General features: G+C 46.8%; 1 protein-coding gene across 5 annotated transcripts in view; it reads right to left on the reverse strand.

Annotated features, from left to right (window-relative positions):
- Window positions 1–17,537, reverse strand: part of ADAM8 (ADAM metallopeptidase domain 8) — a 108,610-nt gene that overhangs the window by 43,697 nt on the left and 47,376 nt on the right. For all 5 annotated transcript variants that reach the window (XR_004001436.1, XM_030571312.1, XM_030571311.1 and 2 more), the window contains exons 8-13: window positions 13,488–13,556; window positions 11,988–12,157; window positions 11,088–11,169; window positions 5,069–5,217; window positions 4,560–4,737; window positions 540–629 (exon numbers count right to left, since the gene is read on the reverse strand). Coding sequence is in view for 4 of the 5 variants with exons in the window: in XM_030571312.1 (XP_030427172.1) it covers window positions 540–629; window positions 4,560–4,737; window positions 5,069–5,217; window positions 11,088–11,169; window positions 11,988–12,157; window positions 13,488–13,556 (738 nt within the window). In the remaining variant the exon portion in view is untranslated. The remainder of the gene's footprint in view (window positions 1–539; window positions 630–4,559; window positions 4,738–5,068; window positions 5,218–11,087; window positions 11,170–11,987; window positions 12,158–13,487; window positions 13,557–17,537) is intronic.

Here is a 17,537-nt window from a genome sequence, read left to right on the forward strand (position 1 = left end):
TACAGCATCACACTGACAGCTCATGTTCAGCTGGTTCCTATCACGACTCTAAGTCCCTTTTATAGCCCTTGCTTTCCAAAAAGCAGCCCCCCAGGCTGTAAGCGTAGCCTACATTCAGTCAGTCAGTTTTTAATCCATTTAATTAGGGCTCCAATGCTATTGACTGGCAGCCTTTGGGACCCCTGGGACAAAGACCTTGACTCAGACAGCTGTGTGGTTGCTTTGGTGTAGCCAGGATTACCTGAGAAGCCAGACATGTTTGTTCACATCTGTGACCATCCCAGTGGCTTCGTACGTTTCTACCCGATAACCTGGCAGTAGCATGTGTGTGCCAGGCTTACCTAAACTCTCACCTTGAGAAGAAATATGCTGACCATAAAGCCAGGAAATATCACATTCATGCACCCATGTGCTAGGCACTTTAGCAGGGCTGGGGAATTCTCCTTGTTTCATTTCTTTAGGCCCTTTTCCCCAGTTGTCAATCAGCCAGACTCCCCCAAAGCAGCTCCTAGCAGAAGTTGTCTGGAGACTGATTTTACCTTACACTGTTGGCAGCATTCTCCCATAGCACATTCTGCTCCGTCACTTAGTTGGCAGGTGGTGGCATTGCAGCAGGGATCCGTGCATTCCTAACAAACAAAGACAACATACGTGGGTTGGGGAGTGGATACACTGGGGATGAGAGCAGTGAGTCACCTGGAGAACCTCCTAAAATCAGCAACCCTTTGAACGTCACCAAGGGGGGCTCCTGCAAAAGGGCTGTGTACGTCTCCTGATGTGTGGCACCCTGGGGGATGTGGGCAGAAATGGCACTATTTCTCCTGTGAGAACACTGTGAAGTTACATGTATGGCGCATTCCTACACACACAGGAATCTGTTACTAGCTTCTGACTATGGACATAGTTATTATAATCATCCTTAGCTCTTCTATAGCATGCTTTATCTATGGGCCCAAAGCAGTATACAATGAAGGGGAAGTATTGTTATCCTCATGTTACAGAAAAGATGTCAGAATAGCAGGCCAGCCCCCTCCCAGGAAGGCACAGCCAGTAACGAGGGGGAGCAGCTGGGAATAGATAAACAGCAGGTAACATCCTGTGAGCACCAGGAGAACAAAACATCTGCCTATTGATCCTTGGATGACTCTGTGCTGCTATATCCCTCCTGCTGACTTTCAGGCCAGGGATGAGAAAGACTGTGCTTTGCAGACTGGCTGCCCTGGAGTGATTTGCTTAATTGACTAGTTCAGAAATTTAAATCCAAACCTGGATGCAAGATTACAAACTAAACACCATGGGAAGGTGTGAAACACCACGTCTTCTATACTGCTTGCTAGAGAGGGCAGGGCTCCGGCAGCACAGGGTATATTGCCAAACCCTCTGCCCAATGGACGGAAAGGGTGCATTAAGAAGGATGTGAGTCACAGGAGAGAGATTTCAGAGTGGTAGTCGTGGTAGTCTATATCAGCAAAAAGAATGAGTACCACCTGTGGCACCTTAGAGACTCCTCGTTCTTTTTTACAGGAGAGAGAGAGAAGACAGGCATGGCCTGGAGAGGTTTCTGCAGTCAGTGCTCCTTGACCAAATTCCTGGCATTAATCAGAAAGATACCAAAGATCTGCAAAAGATTTGGGCAGCTGCTGAAAACAGGCAGCTGAGCAGGAAGTGCTAGAGGGAACTTCTATCTTATCTACCAGAGTGTGCAGCACAGAGCCTCTGCACTGGTGGGAATGGACAGAATACGGAGTCATTCTGAATAGTTATTTTTATTAACATGGGGAAAATGTACAGGAGGGCTTGGCCTGAAACTGGCTGGAGACAACTCTAAGCATTAATGCTGCAACTCCTGACAATTATCTGTGACTGACTGTGCTAAAATTCACAAACTTTGGGGCATTTCTGCACAATTTAAAAGTATCCAGCACCCACCCAAATGCACATGAATAGCAAATAATAAGAGCCCACAAACAACACTAACCAAAACTCGGCACTTCTACTTGTGAAGAGATTAAGGAACCAGTTTATTGAACCAATTCTAGTTACATACAGAAAGCAGATCTGTGCTTTAAAGGGGACCTGCAAAGGAAAAGAAAGTGGATATAAACTCTTCATGGCTTCTTGGGGCTGGAACTCACACTTTCTGTACCAAATTAATGATATCCAGTTAAATCCATGCAATGCCTTGTAAGTTATCCTGGTATGAAATGCCTTACACCAGTATCATTTTTTCTTGGTTATGGAAATAAACGATACTGCTGTAATGGTGTAATGAGGCAAAGTGGCCTCATTCCGAGGCAGAGGGGGGTTAACTCACCCTGCTGGACTCAGATAACCGCGCACCATCCCCTTCGCAGAAACTGCAGGGGTGGAACAGGCAGTATAAGAGTAGGCTCCTGCAGTTCAGCTGGAGCCAGACCAGGGAAAGAGCCAGAAGTTCTTCCCAGGGGGCTGAACCGCCAGCGGAGCCTATGGTAGGCTGCGGTGGGCGATAACTCTCTGGAGCCAGTTTGGAGAGAAGGCAAACCACTGTCCCGGGAGGCTGAGAAACCTGAAGAGGGAGTGGAGAACGAGCTGCTCTGCAAGTGAGCTGGGAACCAGCTCCTAGTGGCTGCAGCACTGCCCCACCAGACACCAGTAGGAAGAAGCCCAGGGAAATGAGACATTGGTCCTGTTGTGGCACCAGGAGGCGAGGCAGTGATCCCATGTTCCCCTGCCAACTCCGCAACAGGACCACCCGTTGTTTCTAGGGCCCTGGACTGGGACCCAGTGGAGCAGGGTGGGCCTGGGTCCTGCTAACTCCAGCCCTGCACTCGGGGCTGGTCAAGCACTAGCCCTTAGGTCAGGAGGCCTGAGTTATAGATTGTTTGCCTGCTCAGTCCTCATCCAGGAGGCCTGGCCTATTACTTGCTCTGTTGCCCAGCTGCCAGCCAGTATACATGACAGACCAACCCAGAGTGAGCACTGATTCCCTGATGCCCCTGAAGGGGGTGCCCTGGCCCTGAGATGCAGTAGGTATAGAAATGGGAATAAGTGAGACTGCTACGTGCACCTTCATACCACTTGTGATGGGGTGTTCACCCCAAACCCAAATGGAAGGGGTAAATGGAGGCCAGATGGGCCAATTAACCTACTGTATTGGAGGCTAAGAAGAAAGTCCTAATTAGAGGAACTGGCTCACCAGTGCAGCAACAGAAGAGGCCTCTATATAGCTGGCTGTAGAATGGGGTGGCTGTTGCTGGGAAAAGCTGCTGGAAAATAGGCTGCAGTCGCTCCCTGAGTGGAGGGAGTTGGAGGTTGGCAAACCCAGAAAGGTTAGGATCCAGCAAGGTAGGAAGAAGCCACGGAAATGGCAGCAAGAGGTAGGATTGTGGCTGTTTCTTATGAGTTCCATGGGATGGAACCTAATGTAGAGGGCAGGTCTGGGTTCCCCTATCACCCACTAAGGAGTGGCAAAGGGCACTGAAGACACCAGCCAGAGAGCAGGTCTGGAAAGGCTGTGAAATCCCTGGAAGGGCTGGACCTTAGTGACCTGGCCGGAGGGCCAAGCCACGAAGAGGAGAGTAAAGATCCAGGAGTGAGCAGGGCTGCAGAGTGAGAGAAGATGGGAGAGGACACCACCAGAGAGAGAACGCAAGACTGGCAGAGCTAATCCCCAGGACGGCCAGAGGGAGATGCTGCTATAACTCCATTCACAGCAGGGATTGTACCACTTTGTTATATCAGTATTTATCAGTACAAAGATAAGATGCATCCCTGAAGACGGCTTGAAAGATTCAACATCCTATCCCGTTAATGAAGGTGTGATACCACAACTCACACCAGAATTGTGCAGGGCAAAACCCTCTCTCCAGAGAACACTAGGAGGCTGGCAGTGTCCCTCCTTCCCTCCCCAGTCATTTGAGGGTGAGGGATGTTCATGCTAAAATAAAACCCAACAAAATGCTGGCCCTAACCTTGCCTGGCCTCTGCCTGTGTGTCCAAATCATCTCTCTACTCTATGTCATCTGCTCTAGTCAGACTGTGAGCTGTTTGGGACAGGGACTGTCCCTCACTAGGTGTATGCACAGTGCCTGGAACACTGAGACTCTGATCTTGGTTGAGGCCTTCAGGCACTGCTGTAATATACATAGTAAGAATCATATGCTCCATGTCAACCAGAAAGTCCTCAAACACAACTAGGAAAGCCAGATTTGCCATGTGTGAAGCTGAAACAAGCAGAAGAAACCACTGTTTATTAAAAACAAACAAACAAAACCAGCTTCTCTGGCCCTCTGTATCCAGCACAAAGAAGCAAAACCAAGGGGCAAAACATCTTTCACAAGTCACTTTTAAGCAGAAATATGTGCAACACTGAGTGAAGAACACAGGAAGGAAGCGTTATTCATCAGGCAACTACAGCAGCAGGGCTCTGGAAATCTGCTTGCAGCAACAAAAACAGCTCACTGACTCTGGTCAGCTCATATGCAGAAGCAGGGCATATGGGTTCCAGATCAAATCCACAGTTCTGCTGCCACGCTTCCCTTTCCTTATTTAAAATCTCCCAGTGGGAGTCAACATACCTTGGGCGTCCCACAATCACACTGCTCTCCTCGCTCTAAAAACTGGTTTCCACAGACAGGCACCCCATATAGCTCATCAGCCTTGGGGATATTCAGTAAGCAGCTAGTCCGGGGATCACTTAGAAACATCTGCAGGTCACTTACACTGCAGCTGCTGAAGTACTTTGGGTAAATCATGCTGGAGGGAAAGAAAAACAGGCATTATGGCAAACTGCACTTTCTGGGTAAAAGCTCCATTTACCAGCACTACCTGAACAACACCGTCCACCCCTTCACATCTAAAACATCTGAGAGGCTAACCTTCCAAAAAACATAAAGCTGAAGAAGAAAACATCCATGAGGACTCAATCTGCTCTCACTAAAGTCCATAAGAGTGCTACCATTGATTTCAATGGAAGCGAGTACCTTAACTATTGGGGCACCAGCCTGATGCGTTCAATCCAAGCTCAATATGTACATTGGACAGTAATGCCCGACACGCATGGCCATTCTCTTTTTGTTTTCCTTACCCAACACTAGCTGCCATAACGCATCCTCCATCGGTCTTTGGGGCCAAGCAGCTGCATCCACCAACGTCTTCATCATGAGACATTCCCAGGTTGTGTCCCATCTCATGAGCCACAGTTGAGGCAGCTCCTATAGGATTCAAACTGTGGTCCTATGCAACAACAAGAAAGGTGCAAGCTAGTGAATACCAAATGCTTCAGTCCTATCTTTCTTAGGGTTTCTACCATGTCCATCATCATAGTTTCTTGCCTGGTTCAATGTCAAGATAAATGTAGGCTGCTAGGTAAGAGATTGAAGATCAGAGCCTCCATAGTAGCATTCTCTGACATGCTTGCAAGTGCAAGACCAGGTAGACAGGCAGAACTGCAGGGTCTCAATGCATGGATGAGGCGATGGTGTAGGGGGGAGGAATTTAGGTTTATTAGGAACTGGGGAGCCTTTTGGGAATGGAACCAGACTGCTGGCAGGTAAAATTAAAAAGGTCATAGAGGTGTAAGCAGAGTCAGGATGAGCTCTACCCTGACATCTGGTGGAAAGAATTTCAGAGAGTGTATTTGCATAGGCACACCTACCCCAACAGCAGCCTGGGATGGTTGTTTTGACAGCTCTGGGATCCCTGGTTTCTTTGCTGTTGGGGCGGGAGGAGTGGAGTTTGTCACCCTGATTGTGTGAATGAGGAGCTGTGGGACTGCTTTGTGACAGAACTGATTCAACCTCAGTTGAGTGGTACTTGCTAGACAAGAGACATGGGTTCCAAAACCCAGTGAATTGAGAGAGGCTGGGGACAGGTATTTGTGCCTGGCATAGGTGCCTTGTGGTGCCAGAAGCACCAGTTCCATCCACTCCTCTCTCCACTGTGGAATGTCAGAGTTGATTTTTTTTTATTCCCTTAAGAATCTAGACACAGGTTACTGAGCTGAACTCACTTTGGACTAATGGTGCACTAGCACTGGGGCTCCCCTACTATGAGCTGAGATCAGTAAGAGCTGAAATCACTAAAGAGCTGGAATTACTGAGCTAAGAGCACTGAATACTGTGCTAACTAGTGGGGGAGCCTGAAGCTATACGGCAGAACAGAGCAGCTGGCAGAGTGGAGTGGAGCAGTTTGTGGGGATGGCTGGAGTGGATCACGGGACAGCTGGTGGAGCAGAGCAGCTGGCAGAGCGGAGTAGCTGTGGGACGGGTGGAGCAGCCCACGGAGTGAGCGGAGCTGAGCAGTTTGTGGGGACAGCTGGTGGAGCAGAGCAGCTGGCGGAGCGGAGCAGTGTGTGAGGACGGCTGGAGGAGCAGAATGGAGTGGCTGGTAAAGCGGAGCAGTTCGTGGAGAAGGCGGAAGCAGAACCCCACGGAGAGGCAGGGCAGTTGGCCCTGGACCACGTAAGGTGCCCCTTTCTACCCAGGCTGGGGGGAGGGACCTCTGCAGATAGACTCTCGAACTTTGGGGCTGCACTGACCCAGGACAGAGACTTTTGGACTGTGGGACTCTTGGATCTGTGGGTGATTTGGGGGGTTGCTGGACTCAAGAGCCCAGGCAAAAGGACAAGGCCCAATTTCCTGGGGTGGGTCTTTGCTCACGGTTTGGTCTAGGAACTCTAGTTGAGGTGTTTTCCCAATTTAATGCTGGTTGTTTATCTCATGTAATTAAACCTTTTCTGCTACACCGAGACTCTGCACTTGTGAGAGGGGAAGCATTGCCTCTTCGAGGCGCCTAGGGGTGTGTGTAAGATTTTCCCAGGTCACTGGGTGGGGGCTCGAGCCGGTTATGCATTGTGTTATTGAAACGGAACCCTTGGATACTGAACCTGGCCCTTGTTGCTGCCAACTCAGAGGGGCAGAAGGGTTACAGAGGAGTTTGCAAACTAAAGCCTAGGGGAAAACTAACAGTACAGAGGAGCACACAGTTTAAATAGAGACATCTCTTAAGGGAGGATCTATTAAAAGGAAATCTCTATATCCTAGTAAAGAGGAAATGATAGAAGTTTATAAAGTACAGATAGGAACTGAAGAGAAACAGTCAAATGAAAAAAAGTCCCACTCAATTACATCACATGAAGGCAGACAACTAAATATTGACAAATTGTATAAGTGCTTGTATACAAATACTAGAAGTTTAAATACTAGAATGGGTGAACTTGAGTGCCTGGTATTATGTGAGGATTTTGATACAACTGGTATCACATAAACTTGGTGGACTGATGATAATCAATGGGACACAATAATACCAGGGTATAAAATATACAGGAATTACAGAGAAGGTCATGCTCATGGGGAAGAGGCACTCTGTGTAAAAGAAAGCATAGAGTCAAATATAGTAGATATCTTAAATGAATGAAACTGAACCATAGACACTCTATGGATAGAAATTCCATGTTTGAATAATAAGACTATAGCAGTAGAAATGTACTATCTACCACCTGACCAGGATGGTGATGGTGATTTTGAAATGCTCAGTGAGATCAGAGAGGCTATGAAATAGAAAACTCAATAATAAAGGAGGATTTGAACTACCTGCATACTGACTGGGGTACATGTGACCTCAGGATGGAAAACAAATAAAATTTCTAGACACCATTAACGTAGGTTTCTTGAAGTAGCTAGTCCTTCAACCCACAAGGAGAGAGGCAATTCTTGATTTACTCCTAAGTGGCGCACAGGGTCTGGTCCAAGAGGTGAATATAGGTGAACTGCTCAGTCATAGCAACCATAATGTAATTAGATTTAACATCCTTGTGGGAGAGGAATACCAAAGAAGCCCCCACCATGGAAGCATTTAACTTCAAAAAGAGGAACTACACAAAAACGAGGAAGCTAGTTAAATGGAAATTAAAAGGAACAATCACAAGAGGGAAATATCTGCAAATGCATGGACATTTTTAAAAAACACCATAATAGAGGCACAAATTAAATGTGTACCACAAAAAAAAATAATTAAAAAAAATAGTAAGAGGATCAAAAAAATGACACTATGGCTAAACAATAGAGTAAAAGAGGCAGTTGGAGTCAAAAAGGCATCCTTTACAAATCAGAAATCAAATCCTGCTATGAAAAATTGAAAGGAACATAAGTATAAAAGTATAATTAGACAGGCTAAAAAATAATATGAAGAGCACCTAGCAAAAGACACAAAAACTAACAGCAATTTTTTTGAAGTACATCAGAAGAAGGAAGCCTGCCAAAAAATCAGTGGGGCCACTAGACAATCAAGGTGCTGAAGGAGCACTCAAGGAAGACAAGGCCACTGTGGAGAAGCTAAATGAATTCTTTGCATCAGTCTTCAATGCAGAGGATGTGAGGGAGATTTCCACACTTGAGCCATTCTTCTTAGGTAATAAAACTGAGGAACTGTCCCAGATTGAGGTGTCAGTAGAGAAGGTTTTGGAACAAACTGATAATTAAACAGTAGTAAGTCCCCACAGCCAGGTGGGATTCATCCAAGAGTTCTGAAGGAACTCAAACATGAAACTGTAGAACTACTAACTGTGGTATGCAGCCTATCGCTTAATCAGCTTCTGTACCAGATGACAGGAGGATAGCTAATGTGATGCCAACTTTTTTAAAATGCTCCGGAAGCGATCCTGGCAGTTACAGACTGGTAAGCCTAACTTCAGTACCAGGAAAACTGGTTGAAACTATAGTACAGAACAGATTTATCAGACACATAGATGAACACAATTTGTTGGGGAAGAGTCAACGTGACTTTTACAAAAGGAAATCATGCCTCACCAATGTACTAGAATTCTTTAAAGGGGTCAACAATATTTGGAGAAGGGTGGTCCAGTGGATATAGTGTACTTGGACTTTCAGAAAGCCTTTAACAAGATCACTCAACAAAGGCTCTTAAGAAAAGTAAGCAGTCATGGGATAAGAGGGCAGGTGCTCTCATGAATGAGTAACTGGCTAAAAGACAGGAAAAAGGGTGGGAATAAATGGTCAGTTTTCAAAATGGAGAGAAGTAATTCGTAGTGCCCCCCAGGGATCTGTATTGGGACCAGTGGTGTTCAACTTAGTCATAAATGATCTGGAAAGAGGGGTAAACAGTGAGTTGGCACAGTTTCCACGTGATACAAAATTACTCAAGATACTGAAGTCCAAAGCATACTACAAAGAGTTCCAAAGGGATCTTACAAAACTGAGCGACTGAGCAACAAAATGCAGATCAAATTCAGTGTTGATAAATGCAAAGTAATGTACGTTGGAAAACATAATCCCAACAATACACAAAAAAGTATGGGGTCTAAATCAGCTGTTACCACTCTAGTGAGAGATCTCGGAGTCATTGCAGATAGTTCTTTGAAAACAGCTGCTCAATGTGCAGCGACAGTCAAAAAAGCAAACAGAATGTTATGAACCATTGGGAAAGGGGTAGATAATAAAACAGTAAATATCAAAATGCCCAGGGCTTTGAGCGGAGCCTGGAGCTGGAGCCCAGAGCAGCTCCAGAGCAGTGGAGCTGCAGGTTTTTGCCTGGAGCTGAAGTGGAGACAGAGCACAGCTCCAAAGCCCTGAAAATGCCACTCTATAAATCCATGATATGACCATGCCTTGAATACTGCATGCAATTCTGGTTACCCCATCTCAAAAAAGATTTATTAGAAATGGTACAAACAAGGGGAACAAAAATGACTGGTGTTATGGAACAGCTTCCACATGAGGAGAGATTGAAAAGACTGGGACCGTTCATCTTGGAAAAGAGCTGACTTGGGGGGATATTATAGAGGTCTATAAAATCATGAATAATGTGAATAAAATGAATAAGGTAGTTTTATTTACCCCTTCAAATAGTACAAGAACCATGGTCACCTAATGATATTAATAGGCAGCAGGTTTCAAACAAACAGAAGGAAATACTTCTTCGCACAACTCACAGTTAACTTGTGGAACTCGTTGCCATGAGATGATGTGAAGGCCAAAGTATAACTGGGTTCAAAAAAGAATTAGATAAGTTCATGGAGGTTAGGTCCAATAATAGCTATTAGCCAAGATGGTCCGTGATGCAACCTCATGCTCTGGGTGTCCCTAAGCATCTGACTGCCAGAAGATGGGACTAGATGACAGAGGATGGCTAACTCGGAGATTGCCCTTTTCTGTTCACTCCCTCTGAAGCATCTGGCAGCAGCCACTGTCAGAAGACAGGATACTGGGATAAATGGACCATTGGTCTAACCCAGTGTGGCCGTTCTTATGTTTCCTCAGAAATCAAGCTCCACAGCTGCCCTAATTGGCTAGAAAACCAGAAGTCAACTACTACAATTCCAGTAAATACAGAATACAACAGTGCGGACTCAAATGGAGATTTAATAACAATTTAAGCTCCTGAGGGCTCACTTCTTGGGCTGAGAGGCTTGGGCGGGAATACAGAAAGGGTGAAGGGGAACATTCAAAGAATCTGATTTTTTTATATCTATAAATCAAATCCCAGGCAGCTAAAAGAGAAAGTAGCAGAGGGAAGGTCTTGTGTCACTGTAACTGCTTTGGGAGAGCAGCTGGGCTCTTTCCATGTGTTTGAAACATTTGTAAAAAGAGTTTGAACATTGTCCATTCCACCCCACAGAAAGCTCCAGGCTACTCGGGAACCACTCGCCTACCATACATCTCCGTTCGTGTCGATGGTGGGTATCTGCAGCACCCCCAGGGTCAAGTCTGGTCTAAGCAATCAGAGTTCCTCACAGGCAGCTGAGTGTGGCCCTAAGTGTTTAGGTCACAGATCACAATGGATTGTGGCATTTGGGCAGGATTTGGCCTTTCTGATCTCCCTGAGCCAGCACAGAGAGACCTACAGCTAGATAGAGCTGGAGATAGTCCCTTCCTGGCTGCATGAGCATGTCACTCACAGCCAGAAAGGCAAAGCACAGACAGCCTTCAGTTTGATGGGGAGCCATGAAAAGCATGGGGAGCTATGAAGCCAATAGTAGAGATCAGACAGAAGCAGAGGGTGATTTCTCTGCCACCTGGCCCTGGCATGTCCCCAGCTCTGGGATCTCACCTCTATTGTTTAGAATGGAAACCGTTATAAAGCCCCACCTGATTTACTCCTCCTGAGTCCCTGGTGCACATTGCATATTTCTTGGCCAGCCCCACCGTCGTGCCTTGGAAGTCTATGCCTCTGCAGGAAGGCAAAACACTCATAAAAGGACAAACATCATCCACAATTAGTATTGTGGCTTCATGCAGCATTGCCACATCCATGGCCAGTGGCACAGCACACTAGTGTTGGTGCTGTGTCCCCCAAACACAGTGCACCACATCAACTATAGCCCTGTCTACATATCACTCCCCACATATCCCAGCTAGCCAAACTCCCCCTAGCTACTCCAGGTGTCCCCCTAGCTATCTCAGTGCCCTCCCGGCTCTCCACAGCTACACTAGCAACCCCACAGCTACACCAGCAGCTCCCAACAAACCAGAACCTCCACCAGCAGCTCCCAGCAACATCTCCTTTTACGCCAAAAATTTGCAAGAGCTCCAAATCCTCCTGCTCTCAGGCATGACCAAGACTTAACTGATGGAGATCAGGAAGGCATGTCACTTGTGGGCAGGTTATCCCAGAACTGGCCACTTCATGGTTCTTGCCCTGCCCTCTGAAGCAGCTAGCACCAGCCCTGTCAGAGTCAGGGATGCCGGCACCGCTCTCTCTGACCAGTCCTACCATGCTAGCACGGCCACACAGAGTTCAGAGGGATAGAGTCTAAAGCCAGAAGGGGCCACCAGATCACCCAGTCTGACTTTCTATATCACAATACCATAGTACCACCCAGCATCTGCATGCTAAATCCAACAATTGAACATTAGACCACATCTGGGTATTCCTACTGCATCAGATACTGTAAGTATCTCAGCCCCAGCCTTGGGCTCCCCTGGTGCCCCGTGCCCACAGTCAGCAGCTTTGGCTCAGGCTGTGGGCAGTGTAATGGCAGTGCTTACGTGATCAGTTGGGCATTGTCATGCTTCTTCTTCTGTAACAGTTCAGTCTCTCGCCAGTGAAGAAAATTGTCCAGTGTGGTGTCTGGGTTTGGACTCACAGTGATCCTGTCTTTGTAACTCCAGACTTCCAGGCCTATCAGTGCCACACGGATATTGAGAGTCTGATAAAGCTGCAGCAGAAAGAGAGACTATATTAGAGCTGGACTGCAGGAGACAGAATCCCTCCACACAAACCTGGCACTTGGCAGCACTCAGGACAGGGGTTTGGTACCTGAGCCTTGTGCCCCTCTGGGAGAGGGACAAGTAATTGCTTTTACTCAGAATGCAGTTACGAACCATAGACTCTAGCGCTGCTTCCCCCACAGGCCAGGCTATGCCTGTGGGTCTCTATCAGAGGGACTCGTCACATCTGAGAGCAGCTTATAACACCCCAGTGGTTTTCACCATTCTTGTTTGGACTGCAGCTCTGGGCCCCAAGATCTGGCAATCCCGAAAGCACTGGGAAGGCCACTTGTGCTGCTCTGAGGAGAACTGAACCCTCCCAGACTAGTTTAGGACTAGAAAATCGCAGGACATGCAGTACTAGTGGGCACTCAGCAGCAGCCCGGCCAGGGCCTGAGCCTTAGGCCAGCCTTTGTGAAATCAATGGGTCTTCATATACGCATCCTTATGGGCTCTCCTGGATAGGGGCCAGAGTGCTCAGGACCCTGCCGGATAAGGCCCTGAGTCTGTAAGTGCCATTTGTCTTATTCTGTACTCTGCCCAGCACGCTGCTTACACACTGCAAACAACTGTATCTCAAAAGTGCCCTCTGCAAACACCACTATACAGAGAATGTGTTAATAAATTTTCCATCTGGTTGGTTGCAGGGCCGGCACTACCATTTAGGCAGCCTAGGCAATCACCTAGGGTGCCAGGATTATTGAAGGGGTGGCATTTTGCGGGGGGCGGGGGGGGCGGCAGGCGGCTCTGGTTGACCTGCTGCAGTCGTGCCTGTGGAGGGTCCGCGGCTCCGGTGGAGCTGCCGCAGTCATGCCTGTGGATGGTCGGCTGCTCCCACGGCTCCGGTGGACCTCCTGCAGGCATGCCTGCGGCAGCTCCACCAGAGCCACGGGATCAGAGCGGGGGGGCGGCGAAATGGCCGTGTGCCTAGGGCGTGAGAAACCCTGGCGCCAGTCCTGGTTGGTTGCCTAGCAGGATTGAGTTGGGCCCTATACTTTGCACAGGAAGACATTCCAGTCAGCTCCGGTTTCTATTCTTATATAGGCTGAAAACTGGAGTAATGGTCTTTTGTCCCTGAAACAGGAAAGTGACCTCGCATTTCGACTTGTGTGTGCAACAAGAGTTCATTGTTGCAAGCAAACAATGGGACACGTTCTGCCAGCCTTACTACATGGGAGTTGGTGGGTACGGTCTTAGCAGTTCTGGGAGCTTTGCCTGAGGAAGAACTGCAGGACGGGACCCCATTCTCACTGCAGCCTAGGGATATCTCATTGTTACCTTGTCAACGTGATTCACAATTTCCTTCATGCGATTCTGAATCGTTCGCATGTCTTTGGATTTCTTGTACTAAGGGAAGAAACAAAGAGATTTCCAATTAAGCTGCTGTAATGAATACTCAACCACATGACTGTTCAGCCTTTGTGTGTGCCACATGTAACACACTTTAATTAAGCTCAACAGCCATTCCTGGCAGGGTATTAAAGGATCCTATAGTGAACACTTCCAGTGTATCTCTCTAGGGGGAATGCTATATAAGCTAAGTTCTCAAATATTGTGATGTGAACAAACCCACAATGGGGGTCAGTGCAGATCCAAGCAGCTATGCCCTAGGTGGTGTATTGTTGTAGCAACATGGACCTGAGTGGAAGCCAGATGCATTTTGCTTTCACACACTCATAGAAGCTGACAAACGAAATGCACAGATTGAAAAGGAGCGCCTGGCAAGTGTATGTGAGAACTTTTACAGCTACCTGTGTGGACTGGATTTATTTACACTGATAACAGATCATAAACCACTTATAACCCTCATCAATGGAAAAGATCAAGCACTTGGATCAAGGCCACTGAAACACGAAAGTCTATTGCTAATGTTAATGCAGTTTAACCCAATTGCTAAATATGTTCCTGGGAAAAATCTGGTAGTAGCAGACACTCTGTCACATATCCCAGCATCATACTCAACTACCCGTGAGCCCAAAGATGATGTAAAGGTATACGTGGATGCTGTAGACACATACAGACCAGTGCCGGAAAAGAGACTACACCAGCTACAATAAGTAACCCTGAGAGACGTGCAACTTCAAGATCTAAATTATATTAGGGCCAGCTGGTCAAAGTATATAAAGGACACTAAGAAAGTGACAAGAGATTACTTATGCTGTGCGTGGACAACTAAGCGAGTCAAATGGACTCATGATTGTGACAGAATATACTCCGGTGTTCACACCCTACATACTATTGTAATAATCTTTGTACAAAGTATGCCTTGTGAAATATCATTTGAAAACTCACAATTTGCTGGTCATTATTGTTCTGGTAAAATATGTGTGGAAACATTGTATATGAAGTTATAAGATTCCACTATATGGTGTTATTAACACATGTTCCAAACAGGTCTGTCTACAAAGGAATGGGTGCTCTGCTTAATTTGCATTTAAGCCATAAAGAGAGTTATCATGCAGGAAGGAAAACAAAAGAAGCTCAAACAGGTGAGAAAAAAGCAGAAGGGAACATTCTTCCACATGGACTTTTTGTCTCCTGGTACCCACCTAGAAATGTTTTTCAAGAGGGGGACTGAAACTATCAAGAGGAAAGACAAACACCTAAGGCATCCTTCTCTCTCTGCCCATCGATTCACTGCATCCGAAGAGACAAAAGAAGCAGTTGATGGACTAGGGGAGGATTTCTGACATAAGAAGTTTTGTCAGTAAGACTGCTGAAAACTTTGCTTTGAATTTAACATAGTTTGTTGTTAGGCACCAGCTGCTTTTTATCTTTTTCTTGTAACCATTTTGACTTTTACGCCTCATTACTTGTATGCACTTCAAATCTAACTAGGGTGACCAGATGTCCCGACTTTATAGGGACAGTCCCGATTTTGGGGTCTTTTTCTTATATAAGCTCCTATTATTCCACATCCCCAGCCCAATTTTTCACACTTGCTGTCTGGTCACCCTAAATTGAATTCTTTGCAGTTAAAATCAACTTGTTTTATTGTTTCATTTAATGCAGTGTGTTTAAATCAAAGTACCTGAATAACTACTGGAAATAATAAGTTGGCATATTATTCCTTTTAAAGAAATAATGGACGTAATATAAGAAATGGTTACTTACTGTAATTGTGGTTCTTCGAGATGTGATGCAGATGGGTATTCCAGGTAGATGTGTACATGCCCCATATGCCAGAGCTGGAGACTTTTGCCAAGCAGTACCCATAGAGGGGTGGTGCTCACGTCTTGTGTCTGTCGCTCCTTCCCTGGCTATATGATGCACTGCCTCAGTTCCTTCACACCAAACGTCCAGGGAAAGACCTCGATACAGAAGGGACGGAGGGTGGGTTGTGGAATACACGTCTGCATCACATCTCGAAGAACCACAGTTACAGTAAATAACCGTTTCTTCTTCTTTGAGCAGATGCAGATGTGTATTCCAAGTAGGTGAATCACAAGTAGGAGGAGATGTAGGAGGTGAGGCTTGGAATATATCAGAGTAAGTATCGCAGGATTGTTCTGACATTAGTGTGCTCAGGAAGATGCAGTGATCACAGAATGGTCTGTAAATGTGTATGGATGATCATGAGGCCGCCCTGCAAATGTCTAATATGAAAATGTCATTAAGGAACGTTACCAACACTGCCTGTGCTCTCGTCGAATGAGCTCATATCTGCTGAGGAGATGTTGCTGATACTATCTCATACTTAGTCCTGATACTAAATGTTATCCATCTAGAGATGGCCTGTGCAGAGCCCACTTGTCCTTTCATATGGTCCGCATATGACAAGAACAGACAAGGCGAAAAACAGAACGGTTCAGTTCTGTTCAGGTAGGGCTAGACACCATCTAATGTCTAACACATGGAAGCACTGCTCCTCCGGGAAGCAATGTGGATTAGGGAAGAACACAGGCAAATATACAGCCTGGTTCAAATGAAACTAGGAGACCACTTTGGATAAGAACTTCGGGTGTGGTTGGAGCGTTATCTTGTCCCTGGAGAACTGCATGTAAAGGGGCTTCGCCATCAGGGCATTCAATTCATCCACCCTCCTGGCAGAGGTAATGGCTATCAAGACTGCAGTTTTATGAGACAGGAGGGACAGAGGACAGGATACAAAAGGCTCAGATAGAGACATCCTCAGAGCTGCTAAAACCACAGAGGGACTGCGTCTCGGACTGGAGAAATCTTGTCACCATAAAATTGGAAAGAAACGATTTCCCTTGTATCCGGGGATAAAATGCTGATATTGTTGCCAAGTGCACTCTCAGGGAACTGAGTGCCAAGACTGATTTCTAAAAGGTATGGCAAGTACTCTAAGATGTCCTGGATGGAAGGCCCCACCGGATGGGTCCTGCAGACCAAGGACCACACAGAAAACCTCTACCACTTCACTAAGTAGGCCATCCTAGTAGAAGACTTCCTGCTGATAAGTAGGACCTGCTGGACAGCCTTTGAGCAACGCTCTTCCTCCTCATTCAGCCATGCAGTAGCCACACCTTAAGGTGCAGGGAGCTGATTGCCAGATGCAGGCTGCGGCCATGGCCCTGTGTGAGGAGGTCAGGATGGAGAGGAAGCAGCATGGGAGGCTGGATGGACAGAGCGAGGACGTCTAAGAACCAGCACCATCTCGTCGACACCAGAGCAATCAAGATGAGGCTGGCTCAATCCTCCTTGAGCTTGGTGATGACCTAAGGAACAACTGGAATAGGAGGGAAGGCGTGTAGTGGAAGGTGCCAGAGTGCAAGCCCAGGCTGAGTCCCCACTGATAACAGAATAGACGACACTTCCTGTTTTCTCTCATCACAAATAGATCAATCATGGGGATACCCTACACTGTGAAAACAATCCAAATGATACTCACCTTCAGGCAGCATTCGTGTTTTAGGGAGACGATCCTAGTGAGATGGTCAGCAAAACGGTTCTACACTCCGTGTATGTGGACAGCTACTAGGGTGATGTCCTCTTTGATGCAGAACTGCCACAGGTTGATCACCTCTAGGCAGAGTGACCTGGAGGGGCTCTCCCTTGTTTCTTCACATAGTACATCACAGTGGTATTGTCGGTGAGCATGTGAATCACTGAATGCTTGATACAGTTCCAGAAAGCATGACATGAGTTGTGGATGGCCTGCAGCTCCAACACATCTATATGGAGTGAGACTTCCTGTTCCGACCACAGGCCCTACACCCTCAATGAGTCCAGATGCGCCCCCTAACCCAGAAGAGAAGTGTTGGTAACTACCGACTTGGTTGGAGAGGGCCGAGAGATGGGGACTCTTTGAAACACATTGCGCAGGGACTCCCACCAGTGCAAGGACTTCAGGACTGGTGGAGG

Source organism: Gopherus evgoodei, chromosome 7 (genome assembly GCF_007399415.2).
Source record: "Gopherus evgoodei ecotype Sinaloan lineage chromosome 7, rGopEvg1_v1.p, whole genome shotgun sequence".
Lineage (NCBI taxonomy): Eukaryota > Metazoa > Chordata > Testudines > Testudinidae > Gopherus > Gopherus evgoodei.